General features: G+C 34.0%; 6 protein-coding genes and 1 pseudogene across 6 annotated transcripts; 2 read left to right on the top strand and 5 right to left on the bottom strand.

The window, feature by feature from the left end:
- Positions 1-226: 226 nt before the first annotated feature.
- LOC101205303 (U1 small nuclear ribonucleoprotein A) lies at positions 227-3,458 on the bottom strand. Its single transcript, XM_011654637.2, has 5 exons — positions 3,243-3,458; positions 2,976-3,148; positions 2,106-2,199; positions 1,663-1,748; positions 227-871 (listed from the first exon to the last, which is right to left on the bottom strand). The coding sequence occupies exons 1-5, from the start codon at positions 3,328-3,330 to the stop codon at positions 584-586; spliced, it is 729 nt and encodes a 242-aa protein (XP_011652939.1). The 5' UTR covers positions 3,331-3,458; the 3' UTR covers positions 227-583.
- A 749-nt stretch (positions 3,459-4,207) lies between these two features.
- Positions 4,208-4,985, top strand: LOC105435155 (late embryogenesis abundant protein Lea5-A). The gene is made up of 2 exons (XM_011654638.2): positions 4,208-4,335; positions 4,472-4,985. The coding sequence occupies exons 1-2, from the start codon at positions 4,289-4,291 to the stop codon at positions 4,680-4,682; spliced, it is 258 nt and encodes an 85-aa protein (XP_011652940.1). The 5' UTR covers positions 4,208-4,288; the 3' UTR covers positions 4,683-4,985.
- A 602-nt stretch (positions 4,986-5,587) lies between these two features.
- On the top strand, positions 5,588-6,682 carry LOC116403370 (protein SENESCENCE-ASSOCIATED GENE 21, mitochondrial-like). Its single transcript, XM_031884362.1, has 2 exons — positions 5,588-6,103; positions 6,198-6,682. Exons 1-2 carry the CDS (start codon positions 6,027-6,029, stop codon positions 6,463-6,465), a joined length of 345 nt encoding a protein of 114 aa, XP_031740222.1. The 5' UTR covers positions 5,588-6,026; the 3' UTR covers positions 6,466-6,682.
- A 1,394-nt stretch (positions 6,683-8,076) lies between these two features.
- LOC101214115 lies at positions 8,077-11,209 on the bottom strand (annotated as a pseudogene).
- A 126-nt stretch (positions 11,210-11,335) lies between these two features.
- LOC101204815 (epoxide hydrolase A) lies at positions 11,336-12,779 on the bottom strand. Its single transcript, XM_004152196.3, has 3 exons — positions 12,199-12,779; positions 11,832-12,067; positions 11,336-11,727 (listed from the first exon to the last, which is right to left on the bottom strand). Exons 1-3 carry the CDS (start codon positions 12,661-12,663, stop codon positions 11,481-11,483), a joined length of 948 nt encoding a protein of 315 aa, XP_004152244.1. The 5' UTR covers positions 12,664-12,779; the 3' UTR covers positions 11,336-11,480.
- Positions 12,780-15,065: 2,286 nt separating this feature from the next.
- On the bottom strand, positions 15,066-16,643 carry LOC101213874 (epoxide hydrolase A). Its single transcript, XM_004152313.3, has 3 exons — positions 15,985-16,643; positions 15,641-15,885; positions 15,066-15,550 (listed from the first exon to the last, which is right to left on the bottom strand). Exons 1-3 carry the CDS (start codon positions 16,447-16,449, stop codon positions 15,292-15,294), a joined length of 969 nt encoding a protein of 322 aa, XP_004152361.1. The 5' UTR covers positions 16,450-16,643; the 3' UTR covers positions 15,066-15,291.
- A 2,060-nt stretch (positions 16,644-18,703) lies between these two features.
- Positions 18,704-20,318, bottom strand: LOC101204575 (epoxide hydrolase A). Its single transcript, XM_004152195.3, has 3 exons — positions 19,713-20,318; positions 19,355-19,590; positions 18,704-19,207 (listed from the first exon to the last, which is right to left on the bottom strand). The coding sequence occupies exons 1-3, from the start codon at positions 20,181-20,183 to the stop codon at positions 18,958-18,960; spliced, it is 957 nt and encodes a 318-aa protein (XP_004152243.1). The 5' UTR covers positions 20,184-20,318; the 3' UTR covers positions 18,704-18,957.
- Between the last annotated feature and the right edge of the window lie 1,579 nt (positions 20,319-21,897).

Consider the following 21,897-nt stretch of genomic DNA (forward strand, 5'->3'; position numbering starts at 1 on the left):
TTTCTTCCAACCAGTTTTCAGTCTCAGATATAATATAGTGAATATATAGTCTACAATATCAATTAGACTCGAATTCGCTATGCCAGTAAAAGTAATGGAGATATTAGACAAAATCTAGTTCAAGAATTAAGCTGTACTTACTGGGGATATCTCTCTCAACGCTGCAGCAGGATCTCATTTTGCTTGCATTTTGGAATTGTTGTGTCCTGTAGAAGTAGAACTTGGCTGTTCACTAAAATAAAGTCTATCAAATTAGGTCTCAACATCATTACCTCTTCAATAGCTCAGTTATGAAAGTTTTTAGTCTATTTTACAGCACAATTAGAAGGAAATACACTACTATGAAAATGAGAACAAAATGGGATGATGAAATCAAACTTTACTATAAGTTCAATGATAATCATGGTAACCGGGATCTGAAGATCTCTTCTATTCCTGCTTAAGAGAACTGATCTGATTGTATTAATTAGGTTGCGGTGGGGTAGAATTTCCAGCAAGTACGAGATGACAGTATTCTACAAACAATCTCCTGTACTAAGCATTGAATAATAGCAGGTGGCTTTCGGCCAAGTTTCACTCTATCCTATTTCTTCGCATAGGTTATCAACATCGAATTTTGTGGGTTCATCTTGAAACCTTGTAGTGCTTGCATGGCGACTGTTGATTGTACCTCATCACTGTATTCTACAAATGCAATACCTGGCTTTGCTTCAACCATTCGAACCTCCTTGAAACCAGGATATTGACAGAAAAGCATTTGTAGCATCATTGGAGTGGTCTCGTGTGGTAGATTTTGTACAAACAAAATGCTATTGGGCGGGGCAGGTGCTTCCGGTACCATAACTCCACCTGAATAAGGTACTTGAGAGTGCTGCACCATTTTCAGAAGAGGGAAAGGAGAGAGTGTTCGTTAGCAATCAATACTTTCCAATTAATAAACATAATTCAGTACACAAATTATTCAAATGATGAAAGTCAACAAAGACATGCCACCTTAAAATGCTTAGTCAATAGATAAAAGGCATATAAGAGTACATCCACTCATGCAGATGCAGACACCAGCCACCAAGTCCTAGAAATTAAAGTGTTGAACCATGGCAAAGGGTTCTTTAACAATCATGATATACAAAATGACCAAAGTAATAAATGCAAATAAACCCCAATATACGTTTTTTATTATCTTTTTCTATATATATGCTTTTCTCTGCGCAATAAACTAAAAAGGCAGATAAAATTCAAAAGAATTACTGAAATTGACAATGGACTCACTACGTGGGAGGGAGTAAAAAAATGATGTGCTCCCTATTTCACAGAGTACCATACAAATTAATGAAAAGGGTGAGAAATGAGAAATAATGAGAGAGCATCATTCTTAATAAGCAAAATTGGCCTCAAGAAGTGAAGTTCTGTCTCTTTATATTCCACTTCTTGTTCTTTATGATCTTATACTTTAGAATTACAATCATGTCAATGAAGCACTTAGAATGCATTTTTTAACCACAGAGAAACAAATAACATCTTAAGTGGCTTCGTTGGAGAATCAATCTAAGTCTCAAATCTGAAGTTAGGGATGGAAATATTATGGAAGACCACTATGCAATGGAATGCAAATAATAGAATATTCCAAAAACTAATGCTTAGGAATTAAACAGAGATACTTACCGCTGTTGCACCATATGCTCCAGCAAAAGCAGGATTCAGACCCATCCCAGCTTGATTCGCATCATGCTGCTCTTTCTTCTTCCTCCCTGCCACATCAAGAAAATGAATAAATCTTGAGAAAATAAGGTTACATAAATAATAAGGTAAGAGAACGAAATTACAAAATAAGACAAATGTTCAAGGTACTTGCAAGTTGGTCCCTCCCACTCCCGATAACTCTCTGACCCCAAAACCAGTCACTAAAACATTGCTTGCCTATCTCATTCCCTTAACCTTCATTTATAACCACATTTCATAACAAACTCTCCTAGCTATTGACTAATATACCTAAGGGAGTTCCTATCAAGTTATCGGATGAAATGCTGATACAAATCTTCATGTACCGAACTGTTCAAACATATTCAAATTTGAACTGTCAAATAGAAAAGAAAGACAAACTATACCCTTTTCCTCGTGCCTCTTTCGCTTCTCCCGAGGAACAAATGAACCGTCAGACTTTGCAATTATATCTGATTTTGTCTTTGCATATTGTATTCTCTACAAGATTGCAAAACAACATCACTTAGCTTCATATTGCACCATACTCCCACAAAAAAGCTTTGTCCAGCTAACAAAAGATGAATGATAGAACAGAGCAATAAATAATATAAAAAGCCATCTGAAATGCTAAACAGATATAGAATTTTCATAAACACAAAGAAAATATGGAAATTAGCCACCAGATCTACAAACAAGAAATGCTAAACAGATATAAAATTTTCAAAAGATTTGCAGAAGCCATGTTAGACAACCACTTGATGTGCGTCAAACTGATAAGAACCAATGTCATAAAGCTTAGGTGAAGTAAATTCAAACGCCTGCAATGTGATATATTGAAGAAGTAAACACTTCAAGATCAACTGCTCAGAGCTTATTCTATTACATGGTTGATCATTCAAACAATAGTTGTTCTTGAACCTCTCCGGAATAATATCAGCTATGAAAATTCATTGTATATTATATGTAGATCAGAACATCAGTTAGGCAATGAACCAGATTATTTAACAGCCATGTGTAAGTAAATCTCAACTTTTTTAAAACAAGATGAAACATAATCTAAAGACAATTCCTATTAGTTGCTCAGAAGAATACATCGGCACTTTCTAATTCGTCACTATCGCTTTAATTAGCACAAGTGCTCATACGAATAATAAAGATCTTTTTCCAGTAAGGTTCAAGTCTAGCCCTTCATCTTCACCCTGAATTTAGCAAAAAGAAATTAAAATTCTAGAAATTGGAAAAAGAAAAAAAAAAAAAAAAAGCAAGCACATTACCATAGGCTTATCATAGAAAGGAAAACCCTGCATCTGTCTAAGCGCATTAGTCGCAGAAGATACTTCTTCGAACACAACCCAAGCCTGTCCCTTGTGCTTCAAGGTCTTGAAAGCCAACACTTCCAGAATCTTCCCGAACTGCGAGAACACCGCGTTCAGCGACTTCTTCAGCTCTGCTCCACCAAGGAGGAAAAAAAATAAAATAATCATAACATAATTCAGAGCATTAAAGAAGTTTACATATCCCGCTGCTCCACTCAATAATACCTTCCAGCTTGATTTTCTCGTTGAGATTGTTAATGTATATGGTCATGTTGGGAGGAACTTCGTTGCCAGTGGTGGTGACCTCCGCCATTTCTTTCACCTCTGTCCGTAGAATAGAAATGCTCAAATGGAAAAGCGGAGAAACGAGGTCTCGGTCCGATACATGCAATGCCACTCCGCTCGCAAGAGGTCTGGCCGGTCCGACAGTGACTGAAAATGAAAGCCCTAACTTCGGATGAAGAAGAAGAAGCAGTAGCCCGCTAGTGATTTTGGGCTTAAACTGTTCGGGATTTCTCTTGTTGGGCTTATTTTTGGGCCTATAGCAAATTTGACGTCGGATTTAAATTACAACCCAAACTATATTTTTCATTTATCATCTTCCTTTCCTCCTCTTTTGACCATCTATCCAAATTAAAAATAGTCTACAAATTGATACTCACAGTTATGTCAAATGAGGTATGGGCACAATGTTGTAACTTTCTTCCATGAGAAAGTAGTTTGCAGAAGCGATTTCTATTACCATTATTAGTTTCGAGGAGGGTGCAAGACAAAAGGTGAAAGAACAATAAGTTGGGTGTTCGTATTTGAATTGTGGAATGCCCAAAGAAAAGTTTGACCCGCTTTGCCTATCTCTTCACCTTCTTACGCCACATACGACCCACTGCTCACCACTTTTCTTTTTTTTCTTTATCAATATAATTAACAATTTCTACGATTCACCCTAATAGATAAGTGGTTTTAGGAATTCACCGAATACTAATTGTTGAGAAACAAAAAGTATGGTTTGGTAGGAATTTAGAAAAATGAATGAAGGGAAGGTAGAAGGAAGTTGATATAGTGAAGGACAAGCACGTGGAATGAAGCAGCTTCTTCTACATCCGACTCTGTTTGACTATGTACTTTCAATAATTTCCAGGTCACTTCCTATTTTCAAAATTCTTGCATTATAAAAGAAAACGAGACTCTCTTTCCATTTCTCACACTCAAAAGCACCCACACACTACTCCCCTTTGTTCTTTCTAAAGCCCAAAACATTTCATATATCAACCATGCCTTCACCTTTCTCCACCCTCAATACCCTCTCCATTCTCTTCAGGTTTGTCCTTAGTTCAAATCTCTCTCTCGACCCCCTTTTCTTTTTTCACTTCCTTCAACTTAAATCACAAATATTTAGACAAATTAATTGCAACTTGATAATTAACTAATTAATTAATTCACGTGTGATCATACAGGCGGGGATACGCGACGGCGCCAGAAGGAGTTGCGGCTAGACTTGGCGGCATCATGAAGAAGAAAGAAGAATCTTTAAGAATTGGTAGAGAGAAGAAGGCCGTGTCGTGGGTTCCAGACCCCGTTACCGGTTACTACAGACCGGAGAACTGTGGCGCCGAGATGGACGCTGCCGATCTCCGGGCAATGCTCCTCAACTCAGCAACAAAGTGATTTATTTAATGCATGCACTTCATGAAATCAATGAGTAAAGCTCTTTAAGAGCGTAGAATAGAGGTTTAGCGTGAGAGGAATTAGGCATTGGAAACTATTGTTGGCAGAATTATATGCCAAATCACAAATTGGTGAGGTACTGACGCAGATAGGGTAGTATTACTCCAGGACGATCAACCAAAATATTTTTCTTACCATTTTTTAAAGTGTCTGCTAATGCTCTTATAATATTTATTATTATTAGTTCAATAAATTTTATATTATATAGTTTTGGATACAAGATTTCATGTCACAGAGCATAAATTTTGTATAAAGCTAAAAATTTAGCTTATAAATTTGTATTTATATACTATACATGTATCTAACAAATTTCTAAAATTTCAATTTTATATTTAATAAAAAATATTATAAAAATAAAAGAATCTTAAAGAACACAATTATTGAAAATATTTATAAAATATATCAAAATTTTGAATTTTATTGGAAAGTAAGATTCTATTTTGATAGATTTGTTAAATTTTTTAGTTTTGATACATTCCATAAATATTTTAGTTTATTATGTTAAAAAATTTACAATTAAGACTTAATTGACCTAAAATAAGTTAAACCTCACCTCTAATAAAATAATAAGTTTTGAATTTTTCTTTTCACATATATGGTCGACTTGTTACATGCAAATTTTAAAATTAAAAAAATTTAAAAAAGAATAGTAAATTTTACAAAATATTTATCATATATATTAAATTTCACTCTATATCAAATTTTATTATAGCTTATAAATAATTTAATTTATTTTACTATTTTAAAGAAGTGCTTCTTTAAAGTTTATATATTCATTACATTTCTTAATACTATAGTTTAAATATTTATTTGATACATTTTTAAAATATTAAAAATTAAAACTATTCATAAAATATATAAAAAAATAAAAAAATAGAGAGAATTAGATAGATTTTGTAACACTTTATAAAAGTTTTTTCACGTTTGTTATATACATCATTAATTGGGAGAAACGAATAAAAGCGAAATCGATCTTTAAAATTGAAATCGAAACAGATTAGGAAAAGGAATATAATGTAGAATGAATCGTATATTTAGAAATGTTTTCTTAACTTTATTTTAAATCCAATTTCCACATACCTTTTCCTATTTCCTAATTCTTTCCAGTTTTATATTTCATTTTATATAAATACTCTTCGGGTCTTTCCATATTTCCTCACTCTCAAATTCTGTGAAAGATAACTCAATACACCTAAAAACAATACATACGCCTTTCTTTTTTCTCCTTTTCATTTTTTCCACAAGCAAACCCCAAGTTTTCATCAACGAAACTGATTACTGACGATGGCACCTCGCTTCTCCTCCGGCGTCAAGGTCCTACCCGGTTTCGTTTTCGATGGCTTTCTTAACGCTATCGTCAGGTACTATTAGATGGGTGAAGACTATATATAATTGTGAAACAACTTACAATTTTACGAAAAGTAGTATTTTTTTTAACGTGGTGTGGTTGAACAGGCGTGGATATACGGCGGAACCAATGGCAATGGCAGCGTCAGAAAGAGCGACGACGTCTACACCGGCTGCGGGAGGAGTACTTCCGGCCACACGAAGCGATGGAGTGATCGTGGAGAAAGAAGAATCAGAAAGGAGTACAGAGAAGGCCGCGGTGTGGATACCCGACCCGGTTACCGGGTGTTATCGACCGGAGAGCAACATGGATGAGATGGACGCCGTGGATCTTCGTGCTAAGCTATTGAAGCCGAGAAGAAATACAGTTAATTGAACGAAGTTTGGATGCGCCATTGATGAAGAGAGCCATAGCTTGAGATTTGATCGTAAAGGATTTAAATATATGGATATCTTTTTCAATTCTAGATCAATTAAATATTGAAGATATCAATTAATTTGAAATATCATACCCTCATTTATCTTATATATCAATATGATCTTGCACATATTGTTTTCATTTTATTGCTTTTAAAGCATTTTCAATGCAACAACATTTTACCCTCAAGTAATTGATTGATTTTCGCCTTATTTTGCATAGAAAAATTACAAATGCCATTATAGTACTAATAGAAACAACAATTTAATAAATTAATAAATAATTAGATAAATGGCAAAAACCAATCTAACTAAAGTTTGTAAATTTGTTTGTTTACATAACACATTTGATCGACTCAACAAACACCAAACCCTCCTATATCCATAATATATAAATACGAGAGAAGACAAATATGGAAAAAAAAAATATCATATTCAATATATTAATAAAAAGAAAAAGAAAAATAGTTAAAAATAGAACGTAAGAATTTGTAAATAATTTTGAATTGTAAAGATGTTATATGTTATCTTGTGGCCAAGAACAAGACAAATAAAACGCAGTTGAAGCTATAAAGCAGCCAGGGCTTCTGTATCTAAAAACTAAACACTAGATTTAAGTTCAGACGTGGCAAGAACATGATAAATACTCTTCGAAACATTTGAAGTACTGTAGACGGTTTGGATTCAATCTTAACTTTAGCCAAATGAGATTGTAATAGAGACAATAATCCTTGATATTGTTTAGTAGTCAAAGAAAAAAGTGAAAAAACACGATCAATAGTTTTGGTTTCAGCTGTTTCAGGCTCCATCAATATGTAGTATCGAGCACGAATTTTGACTGAAGAAGAATTGATCACAGTAGGATGCATCGGATTCAAAGGATTCCCAGAAACATTACGGTTAGTTTAAGGAAGAAGAAGCGGATGATGATCAACGTCGTTCGTTAATCGTTAGCCATGGTTGACACGCAAGATGAAACATCTAAAAAAGAGTGCGAAAATTTTCATCTGATACCCATATTAACACATAATTGAGATTGTAAAATACTTTCCTTACTTTAATAATGCATAAGAAAGCTGGATGCTTAGTTGCTGAGGAGTTATTGAAATCAAGAGGATCAATCAAAGAGGACGACAATGATGACAGACCAATGAAGGAGAACCACTAGGATCTTGGCCCAACGAGGGGGAATGGTGGCATACAGATCTCGACCATACAAAAGGGAGGAAGAGTTTGAAAGCCAAAAGGGGTGGCAATGCTCGATGTTGGGTGAAATGGAATGGAAATGACTTTTGGGCTTTCGTACTTTGTGATTCTAAAAAAAATTGTTTTTTTAGCATGTACTTTGTTCACTCATGATTTCACGTCACTAAATAATATACTAAATTATTTCTAAGGATCCATGTTATTACTCCACTGTGGCAAACAATAAGTGAAGATGGTATAAATAATAGTGAAATATTTCCTATGGCCATTTGATTTGTTTAAATTTTTTTTTATTTATGTGGTAAAAAAGAGAAAGAGTATATAGTGGTTGATGTGTCAATATTGATTGTACAATTTGATCAAATTTGGAGGCAAATGGGGCCTAAACCCACCAACGCAATCATCTTTCCATTATTGGATTTTGTTCGGTAAACATCACATTAATACTGACGAATTGGCTGAAATTGGAAAGGAAGAAGAAGAAGGAGAAGATCTAATAACATATGATAGGATGGTGGAAAGGATAAGCAAAGGAATACTGACAAGTTCAGAATTTGGTGATGAAATCATAGATGAGAGCTTATTTCATCGGCTTTTTCTTGGTTAATGAAGTGAGCTGCTCCTTCTATCACCACCACATCTTCCAGAAGCGGTACGTCCTTCTTGAATCCGCCGCCGTGAATATACTCCTTCGCACCTGGAAAATCGTACACCAAATCCAAATCCCCCACTATAAACTTCGCCGGAACTTTGATCTCTCCTCTGCTCCATGGCCCGGTGAGCTCCCAAGTTCTGCAATATAATCAATCAATAAACACACATAAAATCAGTTTCTAAATCATCCATAAGATAGCATAGAATTCGAATTCGTGAATCCTCACAGGTCAAGGGCACGATAGTAGTTGAATCCACCGGTGAAGCCAGTTTTGGAGAATTTGGAGGCGAAATACTCAATATCTTCCTCTGTTAACCACGAAGGTAAGATTTCTGGAGTCGCCAGTAGTGTACTGAACCCTTTGGTATAATAGGAGGGCTTGGATGAACCCTTTTGGTATAATAGGAGGGCTTGGATGAACCCTTTTGGTATAATAGGAGGGCTTGGATCTTTCATCGTCAGGAATTTCTTCATCATCGTAGCCGTATCTACAGATCCAAAATCGGCTTCCGCTACCCCAGGTTTGTTCCAGAATTCACAACTTCCGATTCATCAGTTCATTTAATGCAATAAAAACTCATTCAATTTCATCTATTACATTCACAATTGGCGATTCGGCAGTGATTGAATGCGAGCTAAGTTCACTCAATTTCAGAGATTACAGAGGCATTCAAAGAGTCAACCATCACCTGAAATTTACAAATGTAGAAATCATCGCCGAGGTACAGTCGGGTAACGGCAAGCGGCACCATCGGGTAACGACAAGAGACGAGGGATTACGAGGAGCGTAATGAATGTTGGGATAAACATTCACCTTGGATCAATTATCCCACACACAATCTTGTGGAACTGATAGAATACTATTTCAACAATAATAACAATAATCAGAGTATATGGACACAGCGAATTTAACGTGTACAAACCCTCTCAACATGAGGAGTAAAAAATAGGATCGAAGTCAAAATCTCCACTATAATCGTTAATGGGTACAACAAAGTTCTCGCTAGTCACAACTAGAGGTAAGTATGTCAAGAATAACAATCCCGACAACAAACAACAATGAAAGAAAAAAGGAAAAATCTCACAATATGGGGTAGTCAACTATCAACTAGAATCTAACAGTAGATAGCTCCAAACAAAATCTCCACCGTCCAGAATGAGAATGAAGAACCTCATACACGGTCAAAATTTCACGACCACGAATAGATCCCCAAAACGCTGAAATACTAACCACGCAAAGATTTTATTTTTCTTTTTTCACTGTTTTGGCGTCATTTTTTTTTGTATTGTGTTGTCCATTAGTTAATTTCATAATAAAATTAACCTAATGGACTGGGCTTCAAATGAAAGAAGCCATCAAATCTCCCCTATTTCACTTTGAGAATGAATTTGTCATTCCATCGTGTAACGACAAAACTCAAGCTTCAATCTTGGTAGATTCTATCAACGTATCAGATCCATTATGATCGGTGTGTATCTTCTCAAGCTCAAACAATTATCATTTAAAGCATCTCTAAGCCACTAATATCTCACATCAGTATGCTTTGTTCTGGAATGAAATGCAGCATTCTTACCAAGGTGAATATCACTCTGATTGTCACAGTATATCACATGTCGTTGTTGCTTGAAGCCAAGCTCTTGTACAAAACGCTTCATCCACAACATCTCTTTACATGCTTCTGCTGCTGCAATATACTCTGCTTCAGTTGTAGAAAGGGCAACACATTTCTTTTCTGCAACCTTGACCAGAAGTAGACTTTCTGCTGTCTAAGTCCGTGCCATATTTGAATAAGCCCAACAATGGACTGAGCTAGGCTGGGCTAATAAGTCCAACAATAAAATTAACCTAATGGGCTTGGCTTCAAATGAAATAAGCCCAACAATGAACATGGAAGCCACGGGTATAGGAGGAGGGGAGAGGGCGGGGCATTGGAGTCATCGAAGCCACGGAGATGGGGCTATGGCATGGAAGCCCTTGGAAGCGAGAAAGAGAAGCTGGTGGCGCCATGAGTACCAGAGCTCCGGGAAGCCGTGGAGGAATAGGACCACCGGACCGGAGCCAATGGAAGCGAAAAGTGGATGTATATGCCATTGGTAGAGATGGTTGAGTGTTGGATTTTCTCCATTGATGTGTTTTTGTTTTGTTTATGCGTTGTTTGGTTGCGTTACTTAAGAAGCTGGTGGTTCAAGACGGACCTTCCCTCTTACGTTGCCACGTTCCACTTTCTACCTTTGTATTATCTTTAACATATCAAAACATAAAAGGTAGTAAATTTGGTAGACAGTGATAAATATTTTTATTTGTTAGATTTAAAAATGCAAATGACGATAAAAAAAAATTGAGATAAAATAAGTTTAATTTAAAAAACAAAAAAGGTAATAGTTAACTAGCAATCCATTAAGCTTTGCCTTTTAATTTCCTTTTAATTTAGAAGTTTTTAAGGAAGTTAGGTTTAGAGTTGAACTTAGACAACTCCCTCTAAAATGTAATATTGGGGAAGAGTGTTTAATTAGGCTCCCTAAGAAGACTAAGACTCCTCTCTCTCCCTGTGAGAGACTTATGCTCCTCCCAAGTTAGTTGTTAGACTTATCTCTCCATATATATTTTAATTGTGTTTTGATAGTATAAGTTAAACAAATGAAAAGAAATAAAATCAAGAAGAAGCAATGGCTAGAAAATTCATAATTAAAACATTTATCCGTATATAATACATTTAATAATTGCATAAATAATTTTTCCTCCTATTTATTGCACAAACATGTCTTTAAAGTCGAAAGGTACAGCAAATGCAGTAGTTTTAATATATAGTACAATGACAAATATATAACAATAACTTTTAATTGTTAAAAATAGCAAAGTTTAACCGATTCGTGTAAGTGTATATATGTGTAAGTTAAGTTAGGTTTTTGTTAGCAGTTTTCTTAATATTCTTTTCCAAAATTTTGAATTCTGATATAGGGATGGAAGTGTTAGGAAATCATTATTATCTCATATATATATATATATATTGTTCATACTCACGAAGTAATATTAAAAATGTAAACGTGCTAAAATATAAGACCATATGAGGTAAGTGCAGTAGTAGTAGTGGGGTGTGCCATGTGAGAATTATTTAGAATTTGGTGATGAAATCGTAGATGAGGGAATTTATTTCATCGGCCTTCTCTTGGTTAATGAAGTGAGCTGCTCCTTCTATCACCACCACTTCTTCTAAATGCGGTACGTCCTCCTTGAAACTGTCGCCGTGAATGTACTCCTTCGCCCCCGGAAAATGGTATACCAGATCTTGATCCCCAACAATGAATTTTGTTGGAACTTTGATCTTTGCTCCAGTCCATGGCCCCGTCAGCTCCCAAGTTCTACAAGCAATCAACAAAACACACGCACACAAACGACATCGGTTTCTAATTAGATAATCCAATTGATTCAAAATACGAAGAATATAATATGTTACTATCCACACAGGTCAAGAGCACGATAGTAGTTTAGTCCGCCGGTGAAGCCGGTTTTCGCGAATTTGGAAGCGTAATAATCTACATCATCCTCTGTTAACCACGAAGGTAAGGTTTCTGGAGTTGCCAGTAGTGTACTGAATCCGTTTGGTGCAATCGGAGCGCTTGGATCTCTCAACGTCAGGAATTTCTTCATCATCGTAGCCGTATCTACTGACCCTAAATCTGCTTCTGCGACTCCAGGTTCCTGTTTCAAAATTCACAATTTTCTGTTCATTATTAACCAGTACATTTAATTAATGCATGTGATTGAAACTCATCAGATATATGTATCCCAATTGAATTTGTGCTAGAGTTCAAAGACTCAATCGCCTTCACCTGAAATTTACAAATGTAGAAATCATCACCAAGGAACAAACGGATAATGGCGAGAGGCGGCATTTCCGGAATCCGAGGAGTATGATAAACACTCAAATTGACCAAAGCCTTGACTCGATCAGGCCTGAAAATGGAAAAGTACCAAGCTATAGTAGCTCCCAAGTCGTGGCCTACTAAGAAAACTTGATCGATTTCGAGATGGTCGAGGAGGCCAATGAGATCGCCGACGATGTGGTGAGCTGTATAGGAAGAAGGAGATGGTGGCACATCGGAGTCACCATATCCACGGAGATCAGGCGCTATGGCTCGGAAGCCCCTGGAAGCAAAAAAGAGAAGCTGGTGACGCCATGTGTACCAGATCTCTGGGAAGCCATGGAGGAATAGCAACGCGGGGCCGGAGCCAATGGAAGCAAGGTGGATGTTAATGCCATTGGTAGGGATGGTTGAGTGTTGGATTTTCTCCATTGATGGCTTTGTTTTGTTTATTCTCTATGTGGGTTTAAATAATGGAAGCAATTTTGCATGCAGGAGCCTTACCTAATTCAGTCACTTCCACACCCTTTCAATTTCATTGGACCCTTTAGATGCATCGCTGTTTTATAAGCTCGTTACACTTTATACACTACTAAAACACACTTAATTCATTACTTATATGTATATACGCATACACTACTTATATGCACTTTATTAAAAAAGAAAATTGAAATACACACATTTATAAAATGATTACTTAATGTTCATTTAACCCATGATAAAAAAATATTAAACCTTAAACACTCCTTCCTTGAACTTACAATCCATATGGAGAAACCAAGAATAAAGAAGTTTTCAAACAAATTTAACAATTATTCGTGTTAAATGACATATAAACTCTACTCACAACTTCAAATTAACACTTCAAAAACAGTTAACACACTGAAATTGTGCAAATGTATAAACTTTGCATATCAAGTCACTGACAATAAATAATAATGGATTAATTATTGTTGATTTATTACACTGATGGGTTGGTCCCAACAGCTCTTCATAACAATAGAAATAAATGCGAAAAAATGGTGTGATCCAAAGTAGTCTATAGTATATAAAAAAAAAATCAAGAATGTTTTTGAAAATTATTTTTAGACCATTTCATCTTTTTATTATCAAATAGATTATGAAGGGTCATTTCTAAATTTAAGCAAAACGTTTTTAATAACATTTTCCAATGTTTTTTTTTTTTATGGTTGATTTATTCAAACATTTAATTATGATATAAAAAGTTTAATGGTATATAGCTATGTTGTTGAAAAATGAAAAATCCCATTCCAAACATGAAAAGAAAATCAAAATTAAATCTATTTGGACTAATTAATGGTTTATGTATTTATGAAAAATTAATAAATACATTTTGACTCGTTTTCAAATAATATTGTAGTCATTAACGGTGTTAAAATAACTCAACCCCAATTAGGTTATTTGGGTTTGATTGAAAATCTTATTTTGTTGTCAATTTGACCAATTCGAGAATCTTGATCATCCAATTCATTTACATCGAGATCTTGTAAGCCATTAACATTTTTTTCTTTTTGAAAAAATACTAGTCGATCTTAAGATTTTAGGTGTGTTGTTGGAAGCAACTAGAGTTGGATTTGGTCGAATTGAAAAAAAAATGTCAATATTTGTAAGCAACTTGAGTCAGTGGATTGAATCGATTTGGATTAAATTTTAGTGAAAACAAAAAGTATCCAAATCCGACTCATCCGATCTGATTGGATCCATACACTTCTTTTTCCATCCAATCACTCTCTCTCCTCACACCTCCTTTTCTATCTTAAACCTCTCTTTCTCTTCAACCATTGGCACTCTCAAACATTATTGTAGTATAGATTAGTTTGAAGATATATATCAGGGTGATATGAAAATTTTGGGTGATTTTTGAAAAGAGAATGGGAAAAAATGGTGAGTCCAAAACTATTTAGGGAAAATCGGTCTTTTTTCCTTTTTGCTAAATATGAGTTTAGTTGCATATGTATGTTGTTGTGGACAAGAGGTCTGAGGATCAAATCCTCATTTCAGCATTTATTACAATACCTTTTGTGTTTCTTTTGTCATTTTGTGGAGTGGGTCCACTAGAATTATCGTTGTTGTTTTATTTTTATTGTTTTATTATTATTATTATTATTATTACTATTATTTCTATTATTATAATTACGAAAAAAAAGTTAGTGAAATGAAATATTTAAGTAGGAAGATAAATGGTAACTTTATTGTTTAATTCCATTTTTAATATGTTTAACTCTCTTTTTGATATTTTGATGATTTTTTTTTAACTTTATAATTTTTGATATTGTATAGATTTATAATTTTTGATATTGTATAGATTCAATTTTTGAATGTTCAACTTTGTTATAAAAGTATTTAATAATTTTTAATTCATATAAATTATAAATGATTTGTTATTAAAAAGAAAGTTAATAGAAGATGGAAGGATAAATTGAGATGAAGATATAAATCAATATCAAGCCGAAATTGAGATAGGATGTAAATCAATAATAAACTAATTGTGTGTGAGTATATGTATGTGTGTTTGATTGATGAATAAAAAGTAAAATATTTTTATAATTTTATGAAAATAATTTTTACATAAATTTTGTTATTTTAAAATTTTAATATTGTAATAATTATAATAAAGATAATAATAATAATAAGAAGAAGAAGGATGATAAGAAAATAATAATAATAATAATAATAATATAAATTGAATGGGCCCACTATCATATGCATTGATGGGGCCCACTGACTTCATTTCTCGTTTTTTTTCTGTAAAAAAGGAAGAAAAAAATTATAAAAAAATGAAAAATAAAATGGAATGATGCATGGGTCCACAAAATGACAAAAAAAACATCTTATTTTCCTAAATAATTATGAACACACCATTTTTTCCAATTTTTCAAATCACCCATATATATCATATAGATATTTGGGATAGTCACGTTGGCACTAAACGTGTTAAAAAACTAGTGGATAATAGGCAAGGATATTATTTCCTCCATCTAACTTTGAGTCGGTGCCCTAATCACCATTATTGGAGATTTAGTAAAAGTAGAAATATTTTTAGATTGATGAGACGAACTTGTTGATGAAGTGATAAATGAGAGAGTTGATTTGATGGGGTTTTTCTTGGTTGATGAAATGAGCTGCATCTTTTATGACCACCACTTCTTCAAGAAACGGCACGTCTTTCTTGAACTCTCCCCCGTTTATGTATTCTTTGGCACCTGGAAAATGATACACCAAATCCAGATCCCCCACTATGAACTTCACCGGAACTTCTATCTTTGATCCATTCCATGCCGCCGTTAGTTCCCATGACCTGCACCCAACCCCCACAGGCCACATTTATATATATATATACAATATGATAATTAATTTAAGAAGTAGGACTTTTTCCAATAATTCTTACAGATTAAGTGCTCGATAATAATTGAATCCTCCAGTGAAACCTGTTTTGGAGAATTTGCTAGCGAAGAAATCAACATCCTCTTCTGTTAACCAACAAGGCAATGGATTTGGAGTTTCCAATGAACTGAATCCCTTCTCTTTAGTATTATAAATTGGTGGCGCCACAGGATCTCTCATTCCCATGAATTTCTTCATCATTGTCGCTGTATCAACACTTCCAAAATCTGCTTCCGCAACTCCAGCTTCCTACTCCCCCACCACCATTTCAATTTCTAACATATCCATTCAAATCCAAACCTACTAATATAACTCAAATATCATTACACAATAAAAAAAGAATCTGACCTGAAATTGACAGATGTAGAAATTTTCGCCGGCAGAAGCTCGAAATCCGTCTACGAAATTAATGGATGGATGGCGTTTTAGATAATGAACGCTCAAATTCACTAAAGCCTTCACTCTGTCTGGCCTGAACAAGCAGAAGTACCAGGCGATGACGGCACCCCAATCATGGCCAACTAAGAAAACTTTGTCGAGTCCGAAATGATCGAGGAGGCCGATGAGGTCACCGATGATGTGGTGGAAGGTGTAGGAGGAAGGAGATGGTGGTGCGTCAGTGTCACCGAATCCGCGGAGATCAGGGGCTAGGGCTCGGAAGCCTTTGGATGCGAGGAAGAGGAGCTGGTGACGCCAGGAGTACCATAGCTGTGGAAAACCATGAAGGAAGAGTACCGCCGGGCCGGAGCCGATGGATGCAACGTGCATGTTAATGCCATTGGTGGGAATTGTTGTGTGCTCAATCTTCTCCATTCTTACTCCTAACCTAACCTAAACCCCTTGCTCCAGTTTTTATTGGAATTTCAACTCAGTTGATGTGAGTGTTTGACTTTGGATTTAGAAAAGTATGTTATCTATAAAGAGCATATACCAAGTTAGGTATATCCATGTTTAAGTACATTATCTCTTCTCTATACTTTGGTAAATATTGCACAAAGATGGATCTTACAAGAATGCACCTATCTTACACATACCATTTTCAATTGCTTGATTGTAATACACTCAAGTTTTGTTTTTTACTTACTATTATACTTTGGACCTTTGAAAATGTATTTTTTTTTCCAATGATGCCTCAACCATTATCATTGTCAAATAAGTACACTGACTTGTTTATTGTAAACATCTTTTTTCGTGGGGCCATGTGTCCATACAAGTGAGATGTTGTGCCATGTGAGTGGAACGGTGGTTCACCATTTCACACTCATTTTTGTTAAAGTTTTTTTCTTCTATCATTTTTGTCATTATTTATTAAAATAATATTATTTAAGAAAATCTATATATTTATAAACTAGTTATATTTAATTTACTATTTTAATTAATTTCAAATACCATTTAAAATAATTTCTCGAACCTTCCTAAAAACTAAAATATTTGTTTTGAAAATTTTGAATTTAAATAGACATATATAAGTGAAAACAAAAGATGAATAATGTAGATCGTGATAAACCACCTATGATTTGGAGGAAGTGTGTTTAGGAAAAGTAGTTTCACTAACAATAACTATAAGTGCGATACAAGTAATTCTTATATCTAATTATTAGACAATTAGGGTGATCTAAAATTGAAGTGAAACTCTAAAATTAAAAATTCTAAATATGTAATCTTTGGATTATGTACCAATATTCAACAGTTGTAGGATAATTCAACAGTTGTAGGATATTGTAATGTAGAAAATGTAATTATTAGAAATGTCAATCGACTAGAGGGCACGGAATTAAAAACAAAATTTGCCAACACTACTCACCACCAAGGTTACGTCAAGTATTTGTATTCTTGAGAATAGTAATCCCCATTTCACATCATAAAATTTAAATAACTGCATTATGTCTATGTCACAATATATTAGAGGAAATTACTAAATGATATTTTTAGTCAAAAACAAGAGAGAGAGAAAAACCCTATAAATTATATGATTGAAAACTGCATAGTCTATCCAAACATATGCTATTCAAGTCAATGACTTAAAGAGAGGAAAAGTCAGGCACAACAATCCATCTATGCTGCCTCGTTGTAATCGTAAAATTAAGATGATTGCAAGCACAATAAAAGTTTGGTGTGAGAATGGTTACAAACTTCTTTTATGTAATATCTCCTCGTTTTTTTTATGGAGATTATTTTTTCCTTTCATGAAGATCTTAATCATATATATTTTGTGGTCTTACTTATTTTGTAAGGATAATCTCTTTATTTTCAAGAGTCCAGGAGTTGTGTGAGTGTTAAAGGTAGGAAGGTTTTTTCACATTAAAATATTAAAGTACCTGAATTCACTATTTTTAACTTGTATGTGCCAACGTTGTCGATTATGATATTCTAGACTATGTTGGCCTATAATCATTGCGTTGTAATGTTATTGTGAATAAAAATAGTTTATCTCATACCTACAGAAATCTAAGCTCAATTTCATTACAAGGATCTCACAGTAAGCTTAATCATGATGGTGATGGAAGCCCGCAGAGAGAACCTAAGTAAGTAGTATTAAATGAATCTTATATACAAAGCTTATGAGGAGCTTTGTTGTTGAAACGAGCTTGGAGTTAAAACTAAAGAATAAGTTATATTGTGAGTCACTTGAGAAAAAAATTATAGGATAAATACTTTGCTGTGGTTAAACTTTTTATGTAGTAAAGTCTCTTTGATCCATTGGACCTACAACCATCTAGATATGGATGATATTGCCCCAACTTGGGTTATTATTAATCTCTATCTTTGTTATATCATGATATTAGTTATTTATTTGTCCGTCCAAAATGTTACCATATTGCGTTTAAAATGTATATCAACTTCGTTTTCTCAAAAAAAAAAAATTATAAAAATTACAAAGTATGAGTCAAATAAACTTTTAAATGTACCGATTTCAAATTAGTCTAGGTATGACTTTTTCGAATACGTAAACAATTTTTTTATAGGGTATAGCATTCCTCAGAATAATGTAAAGATGTAATTTCTTCAGAGAGAAGTATTTTCTAGGTCATTAGCTGGGGAGAGAGTTCTATTGACACCCAGTAACTAAGTGTATCCCCACATTGGTATAGAACTTTTCCAACGACCAGTAATGGAAGAACATTTGTTCAAGAAATCGATCAGACAAAAGGGGAAAGAAAAATATCACTACTTGGACTTGTTAAAATCCTTATTATTCTATAAACAAATGAAAAAGAAAAGAGGAAAGTGAGACACACAAATCAATTTATTAGCTTATACATGTAAAAACATAGATATAGATGATCAGGGTTGAAAAGGGAAAGAGAGAAAAGATGAGAATCAACAGAATTTGTTGAAGAAATCATGAATGTGGCAGTTGATTTCATCAGGCCTTTCTTGGTTGATGAAATGAGAAGTGTCTTTCATAACGATCACTTCTTCCAAACCAGGTACATCCTTTCTGAAGGCGTCGCCATTGATGTAGTCTTGACCTCCTGGAAAATGGTAAGTCAGATCCAAATCCCCCACAATGAACTTTACTGGTACCTTTATTTCTGCCGCTGTCCATGGCGCTGTCAGCTCCCAAGTCCTGTTATTTCAAACTCAAAAACACATTTAGTCATTTATCATCCCCACACAGTCCGAAACACTGTCCCAATTTTCACAAGACAAATATTGAGTTGGCACTATTTAACCAAATATTTTCATTAAGAAAATAATGTAGAGGGTTTGTTACCGGTCAAAAGCTCGGTAATAATTGAGACCGCCGGTGAAGCCAGAATGGGAGAACTTTTGGGCATAATAGTCAATATCTTGGGGAGTGAGCCACGGTGCTAGAGACGGGGGTGGGACACCTTCAAATTTCTCTTCGCCAGGCAAATATGGAGCCGATGGGTCCCTATTTGACATCACGTTTTTGAAAAACTCTCTTATATCCACCGATGCAAATTCTTTTTCTGCCTTTCCCGGTTCCTGTTAATTTTAATTTCAACACACACACACATCACTCAAGATATAAACACGTTTTTAGATTTTAATTGATTCATATTACCATTCCCAAAAGAAAAACTGTAGAACAAGGGTAAGAAAATGACCTGAAATCTGACCATATAAAACTGGTCCCCAAGAACAGCCTTGAAGCCTTCAACAAATGACACTTTTGGGTTTCTAGGGAAAAATTGGACGCTCAAAATTACGGACGCTTTGATCCGATCTGGCCTGAACAAACAAAAGTACCAAGCAATTAAGGCACCCCAATCATGACCCACTAACAACACCTTATCTATCCCCAGCTCATTGAGTAGCCCCACTACATCCCCCACGATGTGTAGAGCAGTGTAGGTGTCGGACGACGGTGGCGCGTCGGAGTCACCGTACCCGCGGAGGTCCGGTGCGATGACGCGGTAGCCGACGGAGGAGAGGAAAATGATCTGGTGGCGCCAGGAGTACCAAAGCTCAGGGAAGCCGTGGAGGAGGAGGACGGGTGGACCGGTTACTGGGCCGGCGGTGGCGACGTGGAGGTTTATTCCGTTGGTTTGAACGGTGATGTGGTTGATGGTTTCCATTTATCGGATGTTTGAGAATTGGTTAAATGGTGGGTTTGTTTAAATAGAAAGAAATTTGAAGCGAATTGTGAATTGAAATCGTTGGAACTGTTCATGTGTTGATTTCTCTAGAATCTTTAGTCATATCATGCTAATGTCACAATGTCATCTTGGATGTAAATTAAAGCTATGGTAGAAAGATACTGTTTTTCTTTCTTTTTAATTTTAAATTTGAATCATTGTATCATTTACGTTTCTATTTTTTTCAACCGACATCAGAGCTCAAAATTTCTTTCAATACATTTTTGCCCTAAAAGTCTAGAGTTCATAATTGGAATTTATTGTGTATTGGTGTTAATCAAAAGGAAAAACAAAGTTGGGATGGATTATATTCTTTGCTTCTTACCTTGAATCAATATGTTTGTGTATGTTTATCGACTAATTCCTGCATACGAATGTAAAGAATCGAAGAAAAGATGTGATTTTAGTGCACGTGACTCATTTGTATAAATTTATATGTGAACATCTTTTTAAAAAGGGATGTTTGTTCGACTTTTTTAGACTCAATAACGTCCTAAATAACCTTCTTATTGGAAAATGAACCTCATACACTTCGAATCATTTATTTAACTCGTTGGTACATAACTAGTTTGTTTTCTATTTTATATTTTTTAAAATAACTAGTTTGTTTTCTATTTTATATTTTTTAAAATTAATTTTTAAATAACCAATGTGTTCAAGTAATTAATATACATTTTGGCTGTTGTTTAAATAAGTAATGTGTTTTTAAAATTATGAATAAAACTGAAAATGAAAAAATAAACTTTAAAAAAGAATTCAAGAAACAGAAAAAAAAAAACTAAAAACTAAAATTCCATATATTCTAAAAATAAGTAAATATGTGAATATGTAAAAACTTTATTTAATAAATATATTTTGAAATAAGATTAAGAAGTTAATCTCAATTTATATATTATGAAATTTTGCTTTCTAAACGGCTTAAAATAATGGTTAGAAATTATTGGAGAATTAGTTATCTTATGATTCTAAAAAATAAAGATATGTACCTATTATATAAGTAAAAGGCACGCATTCCTTTTTAAATTAACAATAAATTTTCAAATCATATACTTGCTTTTACACTACACTTGACAAAATTATTGATTTTGATAAATAACAAGTTTTTTTTATTGATTTTGATAAATAACAAGTTTTTTTTATTGATTTTGATAAATAACAAGTTTTTTTTATTGATTTTGATAAGAGTTATTTTAATTGACCAATTTTTGTTTGGAAGAAAATTTGTAGTTATTTTGTAGCGAAATGGTTTGATTTTATTGAAATTCATTAAGGAGAAGTAATTTTAGTTGACATTTTTAATTGAATGAACTAAGGATGAAGAATCATAAATATTTCCCTCTCCATTAAGAAAAGAATTAAATGAAAAGATTATGTAAATAGAGGAACGATTACAGAAATGAAACTAAAAAAATTAAATTAAATAAGCAGTTTAATAGATTTTTAGATAATATTTGGTCTATTAAAATTTGAATTTTGAATTTTGAATATTAATAATTATAAGATGTTAAATTTTTAATTATTAATTTTAATATTACTAATGCAAAATTTTGTGGATAAGTTAGATGGGTTTAGCTGAATTCTTAGATGGTGTGCTTCTTTTTTCTTTAAAAAAGAGAAGAGATCAAATAGCTATATCTTTGGACTCTTAAGGAAA

The sequence above is a fragment of the Cucumis sativus genome, chromosome 4 (assembly GCF_000004075.3).
Source record: "Cucumis sativus cultivar 9930 chromosome 4, Cucumber_9930_V3, whole genome shotgun sequence".
Taxonomy (NCBI): Eukaryota; Viridiplantae; Streptophyta; class Magnoliopsida; order Cucurbitales; family Cucurbitaceae; genus Cucumis; species Cucumis sativus.